The following is a 22,243-nucleotide window of genomic DNA, read 5'->3' as shown; positions in this document are numbered from 1 at the left end:
ACAGGCACCGAGCCTCAACAATAACCCTGGAGGCAAAAGGGAGGGGAGAGGAGGGAAGGGGAGGGGAAAAGAGAGGAGGGGAGGGGAGGGGAGGGGAGAGGGGAGGGAAAGAAAGAAGAAGAGAGGAGAGGACAGGAAAGGAGAGAGAGAGAGGGAATTACCATTAAAAAAATTTTTTTTTTAATTACTTTGGATAGAGCCAGATAGAAATTGAGAGGGAATGGAGAGGAAGAGGGGAAGGGATGGGAAAAGAGAGAGAGACAGACAGACAGACAGACTGCAGCACTGTTTTACCCCTTGGGAATCTTGCAGTTGGAGACCAGGATCTTGTAACAGAAGACACATGACCCTAGAGTTGCAGCAACTGTGTTGCACTGAGTCACGGAGAATGAAGAGAAAGCCCCACACTATGTCACTCACAGCTAACATCCACTGGGCTGGGTGACAGAGAAGCCTTGCCGCCTGGCAGTCCCTCAGAACCCTAAATGACTCTTGACTTGTTTCACATAAGGAAACCAAACCTCCCCTCTGTTTGCAGGCCTCTAAACTGGCTTTTCTATGACATGCCACTCCCCCTCTTCTCACCTCACCCAAGCTCTAAGAGGCCCTTTGCTTTGCAAAGAGCTCTTGCTACAAGACCTGAAAGGCAGGGGGCTGTGAACTGTGGATTAATCTGATTCACAAATGACGATCTTGATACATACACCAGATACACAATAAAGCGTAGGGCTTGTGTGCCTAAGGTTCCATCCTCAGCACACGCCAGAGCGGAGAAGTGCTCTGGTCGGTCACTCTCTCTCCCTCTCCCCCTCCCCTTCCTCTCCCCCACTCCTCCCCCCCCTCCTTCTCTCTTTCTTTCCCTCAGACAAAAAATAGATGTGTTTTTTTTCTTTTTCTTTGTTGCCTCCAGGGTTATTGCTGGGGCTAGGTGCCTTCACTATGAATCCACTGCTCCTGGAGGCCATTTTTTCCCATTTGTTGCCCTTGTTGTAGTTGTTACTGTTATTGTTGTTGTTACTGTTACTGTTATTGTTGTTGTTGTTCTTGGATGAGACAGAGAGAAATTGAGAGAGAAGGGGAAGACAGAAAGGAGGAGAGAAAGACAGGCATCTGCAGACCTGCTTCACCGGCCGTGAATTGACCCCCCCGCCCCCGCAGGTGGGGAGTTGGGGGCTCGAACTGTGATCCTTGAGCCAGTCCTTGCGCTTTGCACTCTGTGCGCTTAACCCGCTGTGCTACCACCCAGCCCCACCCCTTTTTTCTTTTATTTAACTTATGTCAGACTTAGGACAGAGAGAAATTGAGAGGGGAGGGGGCTATGAAGAGGGAGAGAGAGGGAGGGAAACAGACACCCGCAGACCTACCTCAGACTGCTTGTGAAAGCGTTCCCGCTGCAGCTGGGGAGTAGGATCTCGAACCCAAGTTCTTGTGCATGCTATCATGTGCACTTAAACAGCTGTGCTGCCATCTGGTCCCCCCAAAGTACGTGAATTTTAAAAGAACATGTAGAATAAGGCACCCACACTCTGGACCAATCTCCTCCGCTAAGACAAGATACTAATGACTCACATCTGGAAAGCCTAGAGACTCATTCACCTATGTGATAAAGGTTCTGAACTAGTTCTAGGTGTGAACCTGGCAAAAAAGAAACTTCTGAAAAGAAATGCTGGACTGAGGCCAAGTCACCTGGGTTCAAACACAGCTCTGTCACCTCCCAGCCATGTGTCAAGCCACTTAGCTGTTCTATACCTCGACTGCAAAATGAACTTAATGCCTCTTGCCCCAAGAGTGGTTGTGCATATGAACTAAGCCACTTGTATACATACAAGGCTTGGACTTTTGCCTGATACACTGTTTCCTGAAGATCTACAAACATGATAAAATCAGTGACAGCAAAGCTAAAGTTTAATACAAATAAGAATGGGGAGGGGAGTTGGGCAGTAGCGTAGCAGGTTAAGTGCACATGGCGCAAAGCACAAGGACCAGCGTAAGGATCCTGGTTTGAGCCCCCCCCACCCCCCCCCCCCGCTCCCCACCTGCAGGGGAGTCACTTCATGGTAAAGCAGGTCTGCAGGTGTCTGTCTTTCCCTCCCCCTCTGTCTTCCCCTCCTCTCTCCATTTCTCTCTGTCCTATCCAACAACAACGACATCAATAATAACTCCAACAATAAAACAACAAGGGCAACAAAAGGGAATAAATAAATATTTTAAATAAAATTTAAAAAATTTAAAAAAAAGAATTAAGGGGGCCGGGTGGTGGTGCACATGTTACAATGCATAAGAACCCCAGTTTGAGACCCCAGTCCCCACCTATAGGGGAAAAGCTTTGCAAGTGGTGAAGCAGTATTGCAAGCGTCTCTCTGTCTGTCTCCCTATTACCCCCTTCCGTCTTGATTTTTGGTTGTCTCTTCCCAATAAATAAATAAAGGTACTTAAAAATTTTTTTTAATTAAGATGATTAAAAAATTAAAGTGACAGAAGCCTGATAAGGTCACTCATTCTACTGACATCAACCTGTTCTCCAATGTTCACCTCTGGCGGAGCACATCCACAGGACGGCAGACTGCTGACTCAGGTGGTCTTCAACCTACAGCTTTCTCCAGTGCTCAGAAACAACCAGAGTCACACTCGTGCAAGACCACCAGTGGCAGAACAAAGGATGAATACCCAATGATCTCACTCACGGATGGAGCTTAAGAAACAAGGGCAGAAGAGAAAACACAATGCAGAACTTGGACTGGGGTTAGAGTATTACAAAGCAGAGGACTCTGGGGAAGGAGGGCCAGGTATTGGAGAAGATGGGGTGGGGCCCTGGTGCATGATGGTAGAAAAAAGGACCTAAGTTAGCAGTGAGAGTATGTTGCAGACGCCCATCCTGGGGAGATGAGAAACTGTGTCATGTGTCAACATGTGTCAACAACTGTACTGTAAACCATTAAGCTCCCAATAAAATAAGTCGGGGGGGGGGGAGAGAGGGGGGGAGAAGTGGCAAAGTTTGTTTGCAATGAAGGGCTGCTTATCTCAAGGACGCATTCATAAAATAGGAGGTTGGGCAGAAAGGCTAACAGAGGCAGCTTAAAATAGTCCAGGAAGCAAAGAAGTTTGCATAAGTCGACAGTGGAATCCAAAAGGCCCTCCCTCCGCTTTCAGGTCATCACTATGAGAGGCATTCAAGCAGCAACGTGCCAGGTAGTTTGAGAGAAAGCAGCATCTTGTCATCTCAGAGCGAGCCAAAACACTTTCTCCTTTTTCATCTTTTCTTAGATTGGAACACGGAAAATATCCAGGTCATTCTAGGAGGCCTTTCAGAGGTCCCCGCGGGCACTGGCATTCTGTAGAACGCTGCCAGGCCGAGCCACAGGTATGTAACCTAATCAGCACCCCATGCTCCAGGCCATCAGGAGACCCAGCCACCCACAACGGCTCTTTCAGGTCAGTAGGAAACTTTTCCCCAGATGTAATCCACCACTGAGTCATAACGTCAAAGCAACTGGATCCCCAAAACATTTTCAGCTGCTTTTCTCTCCAAATGCTAAACAAACAGAACAAGATGTGAGTTTACACTTCCCCACTCCCAATCCTAAGAGAGGACCAAAAAAAGACACAGATCTAGAGGGTGTGAAGTGTGAAGATCTCGCTCCATAATCTTTTCTTCGTGTGCCTGTTACCATTTTACTGCTTGTACATTAGCAAGAAGGCTGGCAGGGGGCTCAGGAAGGCCAGAGTGAGCAAGTGCAGCCCTTTCTTTGCTGGGGTGCAAGCAGTTTTAATCAGCAGATAGCCAGAGATGTGAGATGTCCATGGGACCTGCAGTTTCTAGGAACCATATTTAAGAAAACTAAAAGGGGTGGGGGGCTGGGTGGTGGCACACAGGGTTCAGAATGCATTGTCACAATACTTGAGGACCTGGGTTCAACTTCCCAGCTGCAGGGGGAAAGCTTTCTGAGTGCTGCAGGTGTCTTTGTCTTTTTCCTTCTCTATTTTCTCTTCCTCTCTTGATTTGTCTCTATCAAATAAATACAATGCTTTATAAAAGCAAGGTCCAATGTCAATGCCCATGTCCAGCAGAGAAGCAATTACAGAAGCCAGAACTCCCACTTTCTGCACCCCATGAAGAATTCTGGTCCATACTTCCAGAGGGGTGAATGTTGGAGGGCTCTGAACTCCAATTCCATCAGGACCAAAAAAAAAAAGGGAAGGACACTCAGAAGTAGTAGGTGTGACTAAGAAAGGACCATAGGGGAAAAATGTAAATATAGATCAACAGTTATAGAAATAATTGTCTCCCCACCTGCAGGGGAGTCGCTTCACAAGTGGTGAAGCAGGTCTGCAGGTGTCTGTCTTTCTCTCCCCCTCTCTGTCTTTCCCTCCTCTTTCCATCTCTCTCTGTCCTGTCCAACAACAATGACAACATTAACAACAACAATAAAACAACAAGGGCAACGAAAGGAAATAAATGCACAAATATTTAAAAAATAATAATAATTGTCAACCTATATCTGGGGAGAACTACTGCAGTTTCCAATGGAGGGAATAAGGATACAGAATTCTAGGGGTGGGAAAGGTGTGGAATTATCTCCTGTTATCTTATAATTTTGTAAATCAGTATTATTAAGTCACTAATAAAGAAAGCATACGACCAGGTCCAAATAAATAGGGGAAGCAAGTTTTAGCAATAAAATAGATGACCCGACAGATCCTAAAACTTCAGCATCTAATCCATTTAAAAATATACTGATATTGTTTGTGCTCTTTTTTTCCCCCCAAACCACATGGAGCTACTGATTCTCCAGACCATACACAAGCAAAGATTGTTGGAATCATCAGTTGCTTGGGCTGCCACTCTGATGGACACACAAGTGAAATACATCAACAATTCAAGTCTAGGCAAGTGGCTGGGTGGGGAACTCACTTCATTTCAAAACAGGGTCTGGGCATTTATAGTTCCCAAGTTCACGCCTGGTGCCAAGCAATGACAATGCAGTTCACTCTGGCATTCCCCATCCACTGGCAGCACATAAATAGTCCTTATTTTCCTCTTGGTTTTAAGTCAGAGCCCAGAAAATTTTGATCTCATTCTTACATATCTTCTTGGATGGGGTGTGTGTGTGTGTGTGTGTGTGTGTGTGTGTGTGTGTCCTTTCCCTCTGAGGATCTGGAAATGGTCAGCTATACCCCACTGACACATCCCTATGTGTCATCTATGCTATCCCTATGTATCCCTATGTATCTCTATGCTCCACCTTCTAGGCAGGACACCTCATTCCCTAGGATGCAGGGGTACCAGAGAGGAGAAGCAGACGTGATCGGTTTTCACGGTGAGACCATCTGCAAGATGACCTGCTGTTCCCAGTATTACATTCCTCGCAACAGCAATAAGAAAAAGTTCTTAGCAAGTTGTCACACGCTAGACCCTTCAAGTGACTATTATTAGGAAAGGGAAAGGACGCCAATCCTTCACCTGGAAGGACAGAATAAAGAAAGAAAAAAAAAAGTATACAGTAACAGGAAACATTGAGAACTTAGCTGGGAGGAAGCTGAGGAACCCTTGAAAGCACTGTTTTTTATCTTGGTGGGTTTCACTCTCTTGCAACAGTGCAAACAGGTTCGCAGTCTCCCTGTCACTTTTTCCTGGGAGACTTGGGCAGCACTCCAAAGTAAACTTGACAGCGTGTTTCTCTCTCTCTCTCTCCCCTATCCAGTCCCATTCCATCCACTGCTTTTCCTCATCCCAAATGCTGCTGAACACAAGGCAGGGGTTCAAAACAGTCAACTGGCTCTTTCCTGGAGATTAAATGAGGCCTGATACTGAGGCATGCCCAGGGCTCTGGGGCCAAAGTCCCTGGAGTCTCTTGTGTGTGTTGGGGGGGGGGGAGGGGGGCCAGGGTCTGGTCCCAAGTTTCTGTCCAGAAGGGAATGTCTTGGTGTCGGTTGCAGCTTCTCTCTGTGTGACTGTCTCTCTCTGTCTTTATGTGTGTCTGTATATCCCCGTCTCTGTCTCTCTCTATCTGTCTGATCTTTCTCTCTCTCTCTCTCCTCCAACAAAAGCAAGAGCGGCTGGGCGAGCCGCCGGAGTCTCTACCTTTACCTGTGCAACCGCCTGCCTAGGGCTGCAGCAGGCGGGAGGGCGGCCCGTCTGAGGTCTGAGGTCTGAGGTCCGAGGGGAAGCACCCACACAAAGGCGCCTTGTGCCGCCCGGGCGCCGCGCACCGTAACCCGGGTTGGCGCACAGAAGTCAGCGCACCCCTCACCCCACTCCTCCTCCCCTGCAAAGGCTGACACTCCCAACCCCCAGTCTTCTTCGCCCTCTTAGAGCTAGGCCGGCCGACGGAATAAGAGGTTCCCCCCATGGCTTGTCACAACTCGCATCCTCCCTCCCCCCAAAAGTAAGTAGGAGAGCAATGACACCCCGAGAAAGTTTGCATGGTCGCCCTGCAGCTCAGCCCCTGCAGGAAAAGCCCTGGCACCCCTCAGCTCCCCAGCCGCCCCCAGCCCCAGACCTCCACCCCCACAAGCTCACCTCTGGTCCAGTCCACCACTTGTCTGGGGCTCCATTTGGTCACGGGCTCCATGGTGAAGAGCTTGGTGCCAGCCGGGCTGAGAGTTGCAGTGCAGTCCGGCCCCTCCGGGAGTCCCCGAGTGGTCCCCGGGCGCCGCTCAAGGCTGCATGGCCCGCGGCCAGTCGGGGGCGCACCGCTCCGCCTCCAGCTGCCGCGGTCCAGCTGCGGAGCCTCCTCTCGGGAGCCGGGCTTCAGCCGCTGTTCCGGAGTCGCCCGCCCGCAGCGGCGGAGACGCGGGGCTCCCAGCCCAGGCCCCCCCACCCCCGGGATCGGCCGGGCGCGAGGGTCCCCTGGCGCGCCGCCCCCTGCGCCCTGGGTCGGGAGGGCCGGCTGCGGGCCCCGCTCCTAGGCTCCGGGCCCGGCTCCTTCCCGCCCGCTGGGCCCACCTCCCGCGCCGCCCGCACGCCCGCACGCCCGCCGGCCGCCGCGCTCACTCGCCCGCCGGGGCACTGGGAGGAGCGGCGCAGCCTGCGCGCTCGGGTTACAAAGTTCCAGCTCCGCGCACGGCACCCGGAATAAAAGTGGGGGCGGGCCCCGGCAGCCCCGGCAACTCCTGGGAGGAGGAGGAGGAGGTGGGGCCCACCCAACCGCCGGCTCCAGTTACTTCCCCTTTGCAGCGCTGCTGGAGTGCATCCCCAGAGCCTCCCCCCCCCCCCATTTTCCTCTGGGGGTGGCGGGGTGGGCCGTGCTGAAGACCTGCCCTCCCCGAGAATTTGTTGCATGAACGCTGTTGGTGGCGGAAGTCTGGACATACACACACACAGCACACACACACACAAGGTCTACCCGCGCATTTTCTGTGTGTTTAAAACTTTGTATGCACATTGATGTCTACTGGTGGCTGAAGTCTGTCTGGGGACATGCACGCATGCACGCACACACAGATCTACCAAAACATTCTGTCTGTGTTTAAAGGTTTGCATCCACATTGCCCTGCCTCTAAGCCTTTCTTCTTTGGAATGTCTAAAAGTCAGATCTCTTCCTCTCTTTCTTCCTCTCTTTCTTCCTTTCTTTCTTCCTTCCTTCTTTTCCTTCCTTCTTTCTCTCTTTCATATCTTTCTTTCCTTCCTTTCTTTCCTCCCTCTGTCTTAAAGGACACGGGGGACAGACACCGCTCAGCTGAATTCAGCAGGTGATGCTGCCTCCTGGCAGTTAGTGTGAGTCACAAGACGTTTGTAGCTCTCAGCGTGCTATCAAGTCATATTTTCATATTCATATTTGCTAAGTGAGCTAATGCACAGTCGGGTTAGTCACACACGTTAAGGTGGGAATGTTGTTAGCTGGCCAAAATTGCTTTTATTATTATTATTATTGTTATTATTATTATTTTGTTATTTTTAATCAGTGCACAGTTTCAGTGACTGATTGCAAATTCATAATCACTGGACACGAAGTTGGGGGCAGTGTTAACCCGGACTAAAGGGGAATCTGAAGTTGCAATCTCTACCTTTCCTCCTCCTTTAAGATCCCCCTGCCTCCTTCCAGAGGCACTGCATCTTGATTCTCACCAAGATCACTTGAATACTTTCTGATTCTTCCCTTCAATTTCTCTTACATCTTTCCTTTGGGAGTTCTTTTTTTTTTTTTTTCCTTAAGGGGATTAATGGTATACAGTCAACAGTAAAATACAGTAGCTCGTACATGTGTAACATTTCTCAGTTCTCTATATAACAATCTAAACCCCTACAACCCCTACCTAGGTCCTCCTCTGCCATCATGTTCCAAGACCTGAACCCTCCATGCCTGCCAACCCCAGAGTCTTTTGCTTTGGTGCAATACACCAAATCCAGTCTACAGCTTTGTCCTTCTCCTTCTGTCCTTATTTCTCAATTTCTGCCTATGAGTGAGATTATTCCATATTCATCCTTCTCTTTCTGGATGATTTCACTTCACATGATTCCTTCAAGCTCTGTCCAAGATGAAGTGAAGAAGGTGAGTTCATCATTTTTAATAGCTGAGTAGTGTTCCATTGTGTAAATCTACCATGATTTACTCAGCCACTCATCTGTTGTTGGACACCTGAGTTGTTTCCAGGTTTTGGTTATTACAAATTGTGCTGCTGTGAACATCTTTTTGGATGTGTGTGTTTGGTTCATTAGGATATATCCCCAGGAGAGGAATTGCAGGGTCATAGTAGGTCCGTACTTAGCCTTTTGAGAGTTCTCCACACTGCTCCCCACAGAGGTTGGAATAAGTTACATTCCCACCAGCAGTGCAAAGGGGTTCTTTTACCCTTGGGCATTCTGTACTCCTTAAGGACAGACCCTACTTGCTCTCATAGAGCTCTAGTAGTGATTAACTCTGACTTTGTGACAGTAAATGGGGAGAAGGACCTTGACATTGGACCTTGAAGTCACTGAGAAATGCATTCAGTCTTATGGACTCCTGTGGTGTCTCCTTTGATTGGGATTAGGTTAGTTGATCTCCAAACCAAGTTATTTCTGAGTAGGAAATTGGGCAGGAGGTGGAGGTTGTCTACTGATAGTTAAGGTTGGAATAACAGAAGTAACTCAGACATCTGGTCCCTATAATTAGGAAGGAAAGTCAAACGCTAATGATTTCATCACAGAATTTTACTTGGTGTTTTCACACTCATTTGTGTTAGTCATGATTGGAGGGCTAGAGGATGATAATCCGGGGAGTCCAGCAAGAGTCTGCAAAACATCTTGCCACTGTGTCAACATGCTTTATGTACTCAGTGCATAAACACTTCCTAGCTAAGGAGGAAGGCTATGCTAAAATCTCTAACCCAGAAGACCAATTAACTATCTAAATGAATTAGTGCTCGCTCTGTTTACACTTCAAGTCCTGAAGGCTAATTACTATTTAAATAAGGCCTTCTACCTTAATTACAGCTGTTAGCTTGTGAAACTTTTAGGGAGGCCTGCCTTCCTGTCTGATACGCAAACGTGAAGACATCCAAATGGCATCACTGGTGGCCTGTAATGGAAGCAGATGCTGTAAGCAGAGAGCTCTGGAAAACGAACATACGAGCAAAATGATCATTTATGAAGTTGTTTCTTTCTCTCCCCCTGCTCCCTATTAATCTGTAGCTGGGGTACTTCGCTGTTTTTGTGCGTGCCAATAAAACACCGCTTTTCATCTTCTTTGGAAGCAGAATTTCTCATTGGTACCTTGGTTCTTACCACAATTCTTGGCACTTACAAACTAAATCCACTATTACTGTTTTTGTTGACTCAGTTGTGTACAACTGATACTAGCTTTCTCTTTTAGCTCCTTTGTCTTTTCTGACGATGGATCCATTTCCTTGCACATTTAGGTCATTTGTTCAACTGATGGAGATGCATTCAGTACTTATAAGAGACTGAGCTGAATTCAAGGAGGATTCAGAGACACATGTCCAATTGCCTTTAGGGATTAAAGACTTTCTATGGTTTTCCAAGGGGGTAGGGGACTTTCTTTTTTTATTATTATTTATAAAATGAAAATATCAAGAAGACCATAGGATAAGAGGGAAACAATTCCCACCACACCACCAGAGTTCCCTATCCCCTCCCCTACTTTGGAAGCTTTTCTATTCTTTATCCCTCTGTATCACGATGGGGAGCAGAAGGTGAAAGGTCTGGCTTCTGTAATTACTTCCCAGCTGAACATGAGCGTTGGCAAGTCAATTCATACTCCCAGCCTGTTTCTGTCTTTCTCTAGTGGGGCGGGTCTCTGGGGAGGTGTAGTTCTAGGACACATTGGTGAAGTTGTCTGCCCAGGAGAGTCAGATTGGCATCATGGTAGCATCTGCAACTCAATGGCTGAAAATGCACTAAGATATAAGACAGAACACATTGTTTTCATCATCAGGAACCTAAAGGTAAGAGTCTAGCAGATGAGATTTGGGGGTCTCCATTTTGGAAAAAGCTATGAAGTATATTTTATATTTATTCCAAGGGGCCCATGACTTCACGAATTTTTGTCTGAGCCTGTCAGCTAACATGCAGGTAGGCTAGAAGAATTGTCTGGGGAGGTGGTATCAGAGTTGGAGATAGGACTAGAAAGCTGACGACTTTCTCCTGGGTTCTTCAGTCAGAGGGAGGCTCAAGGGAGTTTTATAGACATGGGTGATAGTTTGAACCAGTTCATTTTATTTTAAATTTGAAAACTAGGAGCATTTTGAATGAGTAGTCAACACTATAGTTTAAAACACAAGAGGAGAAAAATATGCAGACTTTAGCCACATTATTACTCTGTAAGGACTTTCTCATTCCCCAGTTCAAAACTGTTTTACAGAGAAAATCACAACTGATGCTTAAATTTATCTCATTTAACTAATGTCCTCTCTTATTCTCTTTCCATCACAAGAGTTTTTCTGCCACTATTTTCAGAACACTTCAAATTATTTAATGTTTTCTTCCCATATTATTGCCTCATATGCATCTCTCATATTAATCTGTTGTCTTAAGAGATATCAAACAATTCTGAGAAAATGCTGCCTAAGAAATACCCTGTAGTTAGAGCTAAGTCTTATCTATGACATCACCTCACTGCAAAAGTCACGGGTTAATGAAATTATCCAAGCTGCTGATGAAATTGTCTTTCTTTCAATCTCATTACATCTGAATTCTTCACGCCATATTAATGTGATTATCTTCCTAACACCATCATGTTCCTTATCATATAATTCAAGTAGCAAAAAAGTCCTCAAACATTTTCTGTTCAATCTCCTAAGTGCCACCCAACTTCTCTGAATTCTTCTGGTCCTTCAGTTACATGAGTTAAGTCAGCCTCCAACAGGAAAGATGAATCTGATTTGCTTTAACTGAGCCCTGTCTGTCAGTCAGAGACCAACGGTGAACTGAAGTAGTCAAGAAACCATCTATTGTAGCTATGATTGGAGAAGTCGATTAAACTTTCTGAACAAAAGAAAGAGGATGCACTGATACTATGAAGTTCCATTTCTCCAGGACACAGAGTTATGTTTTTGAAGCATTGTTATATGAGGCAATAACCACAGAAAGAGTTTGGTCTGCCTTAATTGTAAGTACCAGAGTAACTAACAAAGGGCTATGTTGGAGGCAAAGAAAGAAGGAACAGTCCTCCACATTCCCTCCAAGGAATTTTGCTACTTTTTGTTCCAAAACGATCAAACTGCAATATCCAAAAAGAACAGAATGTCATATGTACTAATTGTTGTTACAGTTTCAATTTAACTTGAGTAAATCTCTGGCCCCAAGTAAAGGTAATGCCAAAAAATCTCAGCTTAGTTATTTTTGTTTAAATCATAAATTATATGTTGACAATGAAGAAAGCTCAGGATGGAAAAAAAAAAAAGATTAAAGTGAATCATCCTCTAATTTAAAATACAATTGTGAGGGGGCCAGGCAGTAGTGCACTGGGTTAAGCACACATAGTACAAAGCAGAAGGACCCATGCAAGGATCCTGCTTGGCGCCCCCAGCAATCCAGCTGCAGGGAGGTCGCTTTACAAGCAGTGGGGTTCATTAGACATTTAAGCATGTCACGGGACCCTGTCCCTTCATTTTCCACAACTGGTCCCTTGTATCTTGAAATATTAGAACCATTGGGGATGGTGGGAAGGTGGAAAGGAAAAGAACATACTAGAAAAGCAGGAAGTGCTTGGGTCTGCTTCGACATCAAACGGGACGATGAAAATTAATACTAATCAGTGTTTTCCTTTAGGGAGTCAGATGATTTCATAGGATTTGTGGAGGCACACTCCCAAAGGTCTCACTGGACAGGAAAACTTGCATTTGCTGCCAAAAAGTCAGCAAAATGGTTATTTAACATCACAGTCAGCTCAAAAGTGGCAGCAACAGTAACTGTTTTGCAGAACTTGTTTTATAGTATGTTTTTCATTGTGGGAAAGGGGGTGGGCTCCCAGATCAACTCTTTTTTCCATATGAGTTTCACGTTAAGTTTTGCTTATTGTTACAGAGGAATGGGGTTTTCTAACTATTTAGTCTCCACTTTTTACTCTTCTTCTTCTTCTGAACTTAGTCCCAGAGAAATCAGTTGTCTAGAGGAGGGGAAGTTAAACCTCAGGTTAGGTGACAATAGACAGTCCCCCTGTGGTGGGTAAGCTCTCCACTCTTGAGTCTCAGGAAATACAGGTAGCTTCATGCCCACTGGGAAGTAAGCCCTTCTGTCCAGCTCCAGATGATGCGCCCATGTTACTGCCCCATAGCGACTAACCAAGTAGAGTTGGGAGTAAAGCCAAGAGGGAAACAAAGTCCCCATCCCACATCAGTTGCTGAAACTATACACTGACTTAAAAAAAAAAAAAAAAAGAAAGAGAGGAAGAAAGAGAGAGAGAGAGAAAGAAAGAAAGCAAGAAATTGAGCTGGCTTCGCCTTCCAGAGCTCAGACTGTACTCTCCTCTCCCAGGTCAAAAGGAATACCAAAGGAAACCACCTGGGACAGCAACAAGACAGGACTAGAACGACTTCAGGAACCCACCAAATCACCAGTGAGTGCAAACATGTGTGTCTCGTGGAAATAGAGGAGCCTAGGGGGAGATAAAGTGGCTGGTAATAGTCCGGCAGTTTACCAGTTGAGACACCATCTCCAGTCTGTTTCACCAACAAAAAGACAGCTGAAGGGAGGAAAGGACTCCCCTAAGACTCACTAAATGCAACTGTGAGTCTCCATTGCTACTGCCCTCAGAAGCTGGAGCAGCAGGGGGGTGGGGTTCAGGGGGAGGCCCTGGGCTGACACCAGGAGACAGAGAACTAACCAGGAAACTCAGGAGAATATCTATACCTCAGTGGCCTAGCATTGGGGTTGTGAAAGTCTTTTTGCATAACCACTGGATTATCTCTGCCCCACCCTGCTTTATCTTTTTGAGAGGAGTCAGTGATTAAGCTAAGAAGACTACTTACAGTTTAAAAGCCCTCAGGCTCCCATAGCCTACAGGGAAGAAAAAGAACAAAAGAGGTGTTTAAGCCACTGAGCTCCAACTCAGGGATTAAAATAATATTGGAACAACTGTCAATTAACACAACTGTGAACCCTTTAATTACCTTACTTAGACACAAGTCAATTCAGGCAAAAGTGATCAGGAATTTGAAAAGTACTGAGAGAGGGACCTGATAATATAAAATGGTTAAACCAACAGGAAGAAATATTGGAGAAATGAATCAGGACACGAATCCAGCTAAAAGCTTCCCAAAGGTTGAAGCACAAAATAATGAGGTCAACATCCAAACACTAGTTAAGGAAATAATCACAAGAGTGAGTAAAGAGTTTGAAATAATTGTCATCAGAAATGCAGAAACAACAAATGAGACCCTGAAAGAAAACACTAATTATCTCAAGGTTATTAGAGAGCTGAAAGCTAAAATAGTTGAGCTAAGAACACAACTAGTTGAACAAGCTAAAACAGTATCAGAACAGGGTAACAAAATAGATGAACTCCAGAAAACAACAGAGGGGAGAGAGAATAGAATAAATGAGGCTGAAGACAGAATTAGCAAGATCCAGGACAAATTAGGGACAACTAAAAAAGAAGTAAGAGATCCCAAAAAGAGGTTAATGGATACTGAAAACAGAGACCTATGAGATGACTTCAAAAGAAATAATATACGCATTATTGGCTTACCAGAGGAAGAAAGAGAGGGAGGGGAAGAAAGCATTCTTCAGTCCATAATAGCTGAGAACTTCTCTAGTCTAGACAACATCAAAGACATAAAGGTTCAAGAAGCCCAGAGGGTCCCAAACATAGCTAACCCAGACTTAAAGACACCAAGACACATATTTAGAATGGAAAGGAATAAGGATAAAGAAAGGATCCTGAAGGCTGCAAGAGAAAAGCAAAGAGTCACCTACAGAGGACAACCTGTAAAGTTAGCAGCAGATTTCTCCACACAAACACTACTGGCCAGAAGAGAATGGCAAGATCTCTATTGAGTGATCAATAAGAAAGGCTTTCAACCAAGAATACTGTATCCTGGAAGACTGTCATTCAGGCTAGATCAAGGCAAAAAAAAAAAAAAAACCTTCTTAGACAAGCAACAGTTGAAAGAATCAACTATCAACAAGCCTGCCCTGAAAGAAGTTCTAACAGGTCTCCTATAAACAGTCAGACCACCATAAATATACCATAGGTCAGAACACTCTAAAGATCTACAAGAATGGCATTAAAATATCTTCAATCTATATAATATCAATAAATGTCAATGGCCTGAATTCACCTACTAAAAGGCACAGAGTAGGAAGATGGATCAGAAAACAGAACCCAACAATATGCTGTCTACAGAATACCCACCTAACTCAACAAGAAAAACAGATTCAAAGTGAAAGGATGGAAAGCTATCATACAAGCCAATGGCCCACAAAAAGGGGCAGAAACAGCTATTCTCATATCTGACATGATAGTCTTTAAAATCAATAAGATTTAAAAAGATAGGGATGAACACTACTTAATGCTCTGTGGATCAGTCAATCAACAGGACTTAGGGAGCAGGCGGTAGCACAGCAGGTTATGCACACATGAAACAAAGTGCAAGAACTGCCATAAAGATGCCAGTTCGAGCCCCTGGCTCCCCACCTGCAGGGGAGTCACTTCACAAGTGGTGAAGCAGGTCTGCAGGTGTCTCTTTCTCTTCCCCTCTCTGTCTTTCCGCCCTCTCTCCATTTCTCTCTGTCCTATCCAACAATGACGATCAATAACCATAACAATAAAACAACAAGGGCAACAAAATAGAATAAATAAATAAATAAATAAATAAATGGTATAATAAAAAAATCAATCAAGAGGACTTAACAATTATTAACATCTATGCACCCAATGAGAAGTCATCTAAATACATCAAAACATCTACTGAAAGAGCTACAGCAATATATTAACAGCAACACAGTCACAGTAGGGGACTTCAACACCCCACTCTCTCAACTTGACAGATCATCCAGGCCGAAAATAAATAATGACATGAGGGAGCTAAATGAGCAGATAGATAAACTATAGCTATTGGACATTTTCAGAGTCATTCATCCAAAGAAACTGGAATGCACATTTTACTCAAGTCCACATGGGTCATTCTCAAGGATAGACTGACCATATGTTAGGCCACAAAGACAGCATCAGAAAATTCAAGAGCATGGAAATCAGAGCTCAGACTTTCATGGAAGCCATAATTCCATTTGGCACCTCCTCTTTTGTGGCCACTTTGTACCTCTTTGTACCCATTCTCCAGTGCTACAAGTTTCTCTTCTTTTCTCTGTCTCTGCCTTTCCCTCTTTGTCTCTCACCATCTATTAGAAAGAAAGGAGGGAACAAAGAAAGAGAAAGAAGGAGTCAGGCGGTAGTGCAGCAGGTTAAGTGCATGTGACGCAAAGCGCAAGGACCGGCGTGAGGATCCTGGTTCTAGCCCCCGCCTCCCCACCTGCAGAGGGGTCGCTTCACAGGCGGTGAAGCAGGTCTGCGGGTGCCCCCTCTTCTCTCCATTTCTCTCTGTCCTATCAAACAACAACGACATCAACAAGAATAACAACTACAACAACAAGGGCAACAAAAAGGAAATAAATAAATAAATATTATAAAAGAAAGAAAGAGAGAATGAGAGAAAGGAAGGGAGGGAGGGAGGGAGGGAGGGAGGAAGAAAGAGAGGGGAAAGAAGGAAGGGAAGATGGGAGAAAGGAAGGTAGCAAGGGAGGAAGGAAGGAAGGAAGCTTCACAAATGGTAAAGCAGGGCTGTAGGTGTCTCTCTGTCTCCCCCTCTCTCACCCTCTTCCCTCTCCATTTCTGGCTGTCTCTATCTAATAAATAAAGATTTAAAAGAAAAACGCAGAGTTCGAAACGCAAGGACCCACACAAGGATTCCAGTTTGAACCCCCGACTCCCCAACTGCAGGGGGGGTAACTTCACGAGTGGTGAAGCAGGTCTGCAGGTGTCTATTTTTCTCTCTCCCTCTCTACCTTCCCCCTCCTCTCTCCATTTCTTTCTGTCCTATCCAAAAAATCGAAAAAATGACCACCAGGAGCACTGGATTTGTAGAGCCAGCACAGAGCCCCAGTGATAACCCTGGAGGCAAAAAGAAAAATGAAAAGAAAAATGAAAAGGAAGGAAGAGAAGAGGAAAGGGAAGAGGAAGAGGAAAAAGCGATGAAATTGTGGATGACAGCAAAATGATATTCAAGATGCTATAGATTGTTCGGAGTTTTTTATGTTTATTTATTTATTTATTTATTTATTTATTTATTTATTCCCTTTTGTTGCCCTTGTTGTTTTATTGTTGTAGTTATTATTGTTGTTGTCGTTGATATCATTGTTGTTGGATAGGACAGAGAGAAATGGAGAGAGGAGGGGAAGACAGAGAGGGGGAGAGAAAGACAGACACCTGCAGACCTGCTTCACAGCTTGTGAAGCGACTCCCCTGCAGATGGGGAACTGGGGGCTCGAACAGGGATCCTTAAGCCGGTCCTTGCACTTTGTTTCATGTGTGCTTAACCCGCTGTGCTGCTGCCTGACTCCCCTGTTCAGAGTTTTTAAAGCAGACTGAGAGAAGCAACAGTCAGACACTGTCAGTAATGCAATGACAGCAACTTACGCTGTTTGTCAAACCAAAGGCTTCACCTCTGTCAGTATCAAGATGAAATAAACAAACTGGGTGCATAGAGAAACACTTGTTACTATTACAAGACACCACTGGCCAACTCTGGTTTATCCTTCTAAATATATATCATTTAAACAATAGTTTTTAAAATTTTATTTCTGTAAGTGGAGTAGAGATACCAACTCCCAGACTACACTCATGCAATTCCTGCACTCTAATGTTTAGCAACTACCCCTGACCCAGTTCTTCTTTGAAAGAGGCTAGATCCACAAGAAAATAATAATAATAATAATAATAATAATAATAATAATAATAATATGAGGGTCTGGATGGTGACTTACCCAGTATTGTAAAAGCGTTACCATGTGCAGTCTGATTTGAGCCCCAGCTCCCTACCTGCAGGGGGGACATTACACAAGTGGTGGTGACACAGGTCTGCAGGTGTCTCTCTTTTTCTCTCCATCTCTGTTCCTCCGCTGGTCACATTTATATCTGTCCTTTATAATAAAAAAGAAAAGAAAGGAAAGGAAATGGGAGGGGGGGAGGAATGGCCACTGGGAGTGGTGGATTTGTAGTGCCGGCACAGAACACGAGTGAAAGCCCAGTGGCAAAGTAAATAAATATTTTTAATGTTTATTTATTTATTTATTCCCTTTTGTTACCCTTGTTATAGTTATTATTGTTATTGTTGTTGTTGTTGATGTCGTCATTGTTGGATAGGACAGAGAGAAATGGAGAGAGGAGGGGAAGACAACGAGGGGGAGAGAAAGATAGACACGTGCACACCTGCTTAACTGCCTGTGAAGCGACTCCCCTGCAGGTGGGGAGCCGGGGAGCTGGAACAGGGATCCTTGTGTTTTGCGCCACATGTACTTAACCCGCAGTGCTACCGCCCAACTCACATAAATAAATTTTAAAAGAAAGAAAGAATATGAGATACCCCAATTTCATTGACAAGATTATTTCTAATTAAGCCTTAATAATTAATCAGTTTCTATGTTACAAAGCGTGAAAATCCAAAATCGGTGTTTTTATTTTTCCAGAGAGGGAAAAATATACAGAAAGGCCCCAGATCTAGCTCTAACTGCACCCTTTCAGCAAATCATTTCTGAATCTCTAAAGTCTAGATCAAACTATAAGACCTCTCCCAGATGTTTGTTATATATATTTAAAAATGTAACTGTTGTAGCACTACTTACTATAGTTTAAAATCATCAGAAATAAATCAGAAATTTGCCCTCCTCCCAACCAAATGACAGTTTCATATATAAGTAGGGCTTTTAAAAAAAATTCTTTATTGGGGGTTAATGGTTTACAGTCAACAGCAAAATACAGAAGTTTGTCCATGTGTAACATTTCCCAGTTTTCCACATAACAATACAACCCCCTCTAGGTCCTCTGCCATCATGTTCCAGGACCCACATACACCCCAGAGCCCTTTACTTTGCTGCAATACACCAACTCCAGTCCAAGTTCTGCTTCGTGTTTTCCCTTCTGATCTTGTTTTTCAACTTCTGTCTGTGAGTAAGCTCATCCCATATTCATCCATCTGTTTCTGACTGATCTCACGTCACATGATTCCTTCAAGCTCCATCCTAGTTGAGGCGAAGAAGGTGTATTCACCATTAAAAAAAAAAAAAAAGATATTATCTTTATTCACTTATTTAATAGAGACAGCCAGAAATTGAGAGGAGTGGGGGAAGAGGCAGAGAGACAGAGAGACATCTGCAACCCTACTTCACCACTTGTGAAGCTTTCCCCTGCAGGTGGGGACCAGGGACTTAAACCCACATCCTTGTGCACTGTAATGTGTGAGCTTAACCAGGTGTGCCATCACCTGCCCCCCCTTTTTAATTTTTGAATTCACAATTTTTAATAGTTGAGTAGTATTCCATTGTGTATATATACTAAGTAGGGCTTTAATTATCACTTTTTTTTTCATTTTGCACTCACTGTATAAAATAGTATGTTTTTCTGAGACAGTGGACTTCTGTTTTCTTAGGTCTATATATATGTACAAATAGAAATATCTCTGATACTGAAGAAACCAATTTCACTACCAATGCAATAGAAGAAAAAAAAATCTTTCCTTTTCCCTCTTGTTCTCAATACCTAGTTCTATTAGCAACTTCTCCTACCCAGAAGTAGAGATGAAATTTGCACATAATTAACAAGATCTGAAATTTGTTTTTTCTAAAAAACTAAATATGATCTCTTTTCCTTCCGACAGGATTGTTTCTTTAGTTATTTGCCGGCGGAGGTAGGAACAATTCAAAGGATGATGTTCTCTTTCTTGCTGGTTAATCTACTAGGAAACATAAAAGCGTCCCTTGTAGGAAAAGAAGGACCTTCTATAGTAGACAAAAACCCTTTATCTTTAAAGGTCAGGAGGTTAAACCATTGTCAGCTTCTAGTAGAGCTTCCATACTTACAATGAATTCCTAAAGCCTACTCGTGAAGACTACCCAATGAGGAAATCCACTCATAGAGAAAGGTTGAGTTTGATGAGTTCTAAGTTCATCATCCGGTTAATTGCACATGTTACAGTGCCCAAGGACCCACGTTCCAGCCCCCTGATCCCTACCTGCAGGGGGAAAGCTTTGTGAGTGGTGAAGACACGTGCAGGTATCTCTCTTTTTCTCTCCCTCTATCTGCCCTTTCCTCTTGATTGCTGACTACCTCTATCCAATAAATAAAGATAACAAAAAAATTTTAAGAGGTAATTCCTCTGTCATCATATTTGGGCTACAAGGGTCTCTGTGGCCCTATTAAATAAGTCAGTATTATACCAGGTAGCTAAATACTTGCCCCTTGCCCTCATTTCTCTGTGTTATTTATAACTTCTGGAAGACCAGATGCAAGTTTTTACCTTTTCTTTTCTTTAATTTTTTAATCATTTAACTAGGATCAACAAGTCTATTGGATAAGAGGGGTACAATTCCCACCACCAGATTTCCCCATCCCATCCCTACACTGGAAGCTTTCCTATTCTTTTTTTTTTCTTTTTAATTTTTATTTATAAAATGGAAACACGAACAAGACCATAAGATAAGAGGGATACAATTCCACACAGTTCCCCATCACCAGAACTCCGTATCCTTTCCCCTTTTCTGATAGTTTTCCTATTCTTTAACCCTCTGGGAGTATGAACCCAGGGTCACTATGGGGTGCGGAAGGTGGAAGGTCTGGCTTCTGTAATTGCTTCCCAGCTGTACATGGGTACTGACAGATCGATCCATACTCCCAGCCTATCTCTCTCTTTCCTTGGTAGGGCAGAGCTCTGGGGAAATGAGGCTCCTTTCCTATTCTTTATCTCTCTGGGAATATGGACCCAGGATCTTTATGGAGCGCAAAAAGTGGGAGGTCTGGCTTCTGGAATTGCTTCTTTGCTGGACATGGGCTTTGGCAGGTCAATCCATACTCCCAGCCTGTCTCTATCTTTCCCTAGTGGGGCAGGGCTCTGGAGAGGTAGAAATTCCAGGACATGTTGGTGGTGTCGTCTGCCTAGGGAATTCCCACTGGCGTTATGGTAGTTACTACCTTTTCTGATGTATGACCTTCTCACAGGAGTGGAGGGTATCTCATCATTGTCTTTATTTGCATTTCTCTGGCAATCAGTACTTGGAGCATTTTTAAAATATATATTAGTTTGTTTCTGGGATCTCTCCTTTGCTGTTCTTTTCTGTTCATTCTCTCCCCATTTTTGGATGGGATCATTTGTTTTCTCATTTGTTGCGGAGTTTGGTGACCTCTTTATATATTTTGGTTATTAGCCTCTCATATGATGTATGGCATGTAAAGATCTCCTCCCATTCTGTAATGGGTCTCTTTGTTTGTGCTTGGCCAACATCTTGATTGCAACCTCATGAGAGGTTCAAACCTCATGAGAGGTTTTTCCCACCTGCAGGGGGAAAGCTTCATGTATGGTAAAGCAGGGCTGCAGGTGTCTCTCTGTCTATTTCCCTCTCTATCTTCTCCTCCCTTCTCAATTTCTGTCTGTCTCTGTCCAATAATAGATAAATAAAAATATTTTAATTAATTAATTAATTGAATGGGCTGGGCAGTAGCACAGCAGGTTAAGTGCACATGGTGTGAAGTTCAAGGACTGGGGTAAGGATCTTCGTTCAAGCCCCTGACTCCCCTCCTGCAGCAGGGGGAGGGGGGGATCACTTCACAAGTGGTGAAGCAGGTCTGCAGGTGTCTATCTCTCTCTCTCTCTATCATCTATCTATCTATCTATCTATCTATCTATCTATCTTTCCCTCCTCTCTTGATTTCTCTCTGTCCTATCCAACAGCTATGGCAACAATAACAACAACAACAAAAGCAACAACAAGGGTAATAACAAGGGCAATAAAATGGGAAAAAATAGCCTCCAGGAGCAGTGGATTCGTAGTGCTGGCAGCGAACCCAGCAATAACCCTGGAGGCAAAATAAGTAAAATAAGAAATAAAGAAATGTCTAAATAGCAGTGATACTTATAGAAAAGATGGAGTCACTTTTCTATTGTAAGGATGATTTTACTACACAGACACAGATCTGTGAGATCTGTTTGTTGGCAATAGGAAAAAAGCTCAAGAGAAGATAAAATTCCAGTATCTCGACCTATGGTGTTAGGCAGCAAACAAGTATGAGAAAAGCAAGTTCTAGAAAATCAAGTCATAACAGTGACCAACCTACACCAGAATCTAGTCTGAGGGAATGGATCAGACGTTCTCTACAGCATGTGATTAGCTTATTGATAACTTAAAATTATTGAGTGACTGTAAGATGAACCCAACGTAGTACGTCTTCTAAGAGCCAAAATCAATCATACAGGGCTCCTCTTCAGCTAAGCTTGTTTTCTGGTGTATTTTCTGTAGCACCAGATAGTTCAATCAATTGCTTCTCTTTGTTCAGCAAATTCCCAATGTGCATCTGAAGACCCATCTAATCAATCTAATTATTTTTTATCCATGTCCAAGGAACTCCTTCTCTACTAAACTGCCTCTTTATTCACGTTACACAATCCCTCTGTGTTCTTCCCAGGCACTCATTGTGTCTTTGTGCTTTCTTTGTCCTCTCCGGGCACTCAAGATACTTAGCAAATGACTCGGCTGTGTTTTGCCACACGGCTTGGAAGGTCTTTGGTGATCTTAATGTCAGTTCAACAAGAGGTTGAA

The 22,243-nt window shown here is 44.1% G+C and overlaps 1 protein-coding gene and 1 long non-coding RNA gene across 4 annotated transcripts in view; one reads left to right on the top strand and one right to left on the bottom strand.

Moving 5' to 3' along the window:
* The window catches only part of CNKSR3 (CNKSR family member 3), a 124,078-nt gene extending 117,004 nt beyond the window's left edge, over window positions 1-7,074 (bottom strand). Inside the window, exon 1 of one of the 3 annotated variants that reach the window (XM_060205301.1) lies at window positions 6,521-7,074. In XM_060205301.1, coding sequence (XP_060061284.1) covers window positions 6,521-6,572 — 52 coding nt within the window. In that variant the 5' untranslated portion in view covers window positions 6,573-7,074. The remainder of the gene's footprint in view (window positions 1-6,520) is intronic. The other 2 variants (XM_060205302.1, XM_060205303.1) reach the window with 2 other exon arrangements.
* Window positions 7,075-8,437: 1,363 nt separating this feature from the next.
* LOC132542475 (uncharacterized) lies at window positions 8,438-15,311 on the top strand. The gene is made up of 3 exons (XR_009553485.1): window positions 8,438-8,492; window positions 10,227-10,386; window positions 12,917-15,311. It is a non-coding gene; the product is annotated as an uncharacterized LOC132542475 (long non-coding RNA).
* The last annotated feature ends 6,932 nt before the right edge of the window (window positions 15,312-22,243 follow it).

Source organism: Erinaceus europaeus, chromosome 13, assembly GCF_950295315.1.
Source record: "Erinaceus europaeus chromosome 13, mEriEur2.1, whole genome shotgun sequence".
Classification (NCBI taxonomy): domain Eukaryota; kingdom Metazoa; phylum Chordata; class Mammalia; order Eulipotyphla; family Erinaceidae; genus Erinaceus; species Erinaceus europaeus.
Note: the sequence above shows the minus strand (reverse complement) of the source record. Positions and strands in the feature narration are given on the sequence as shown.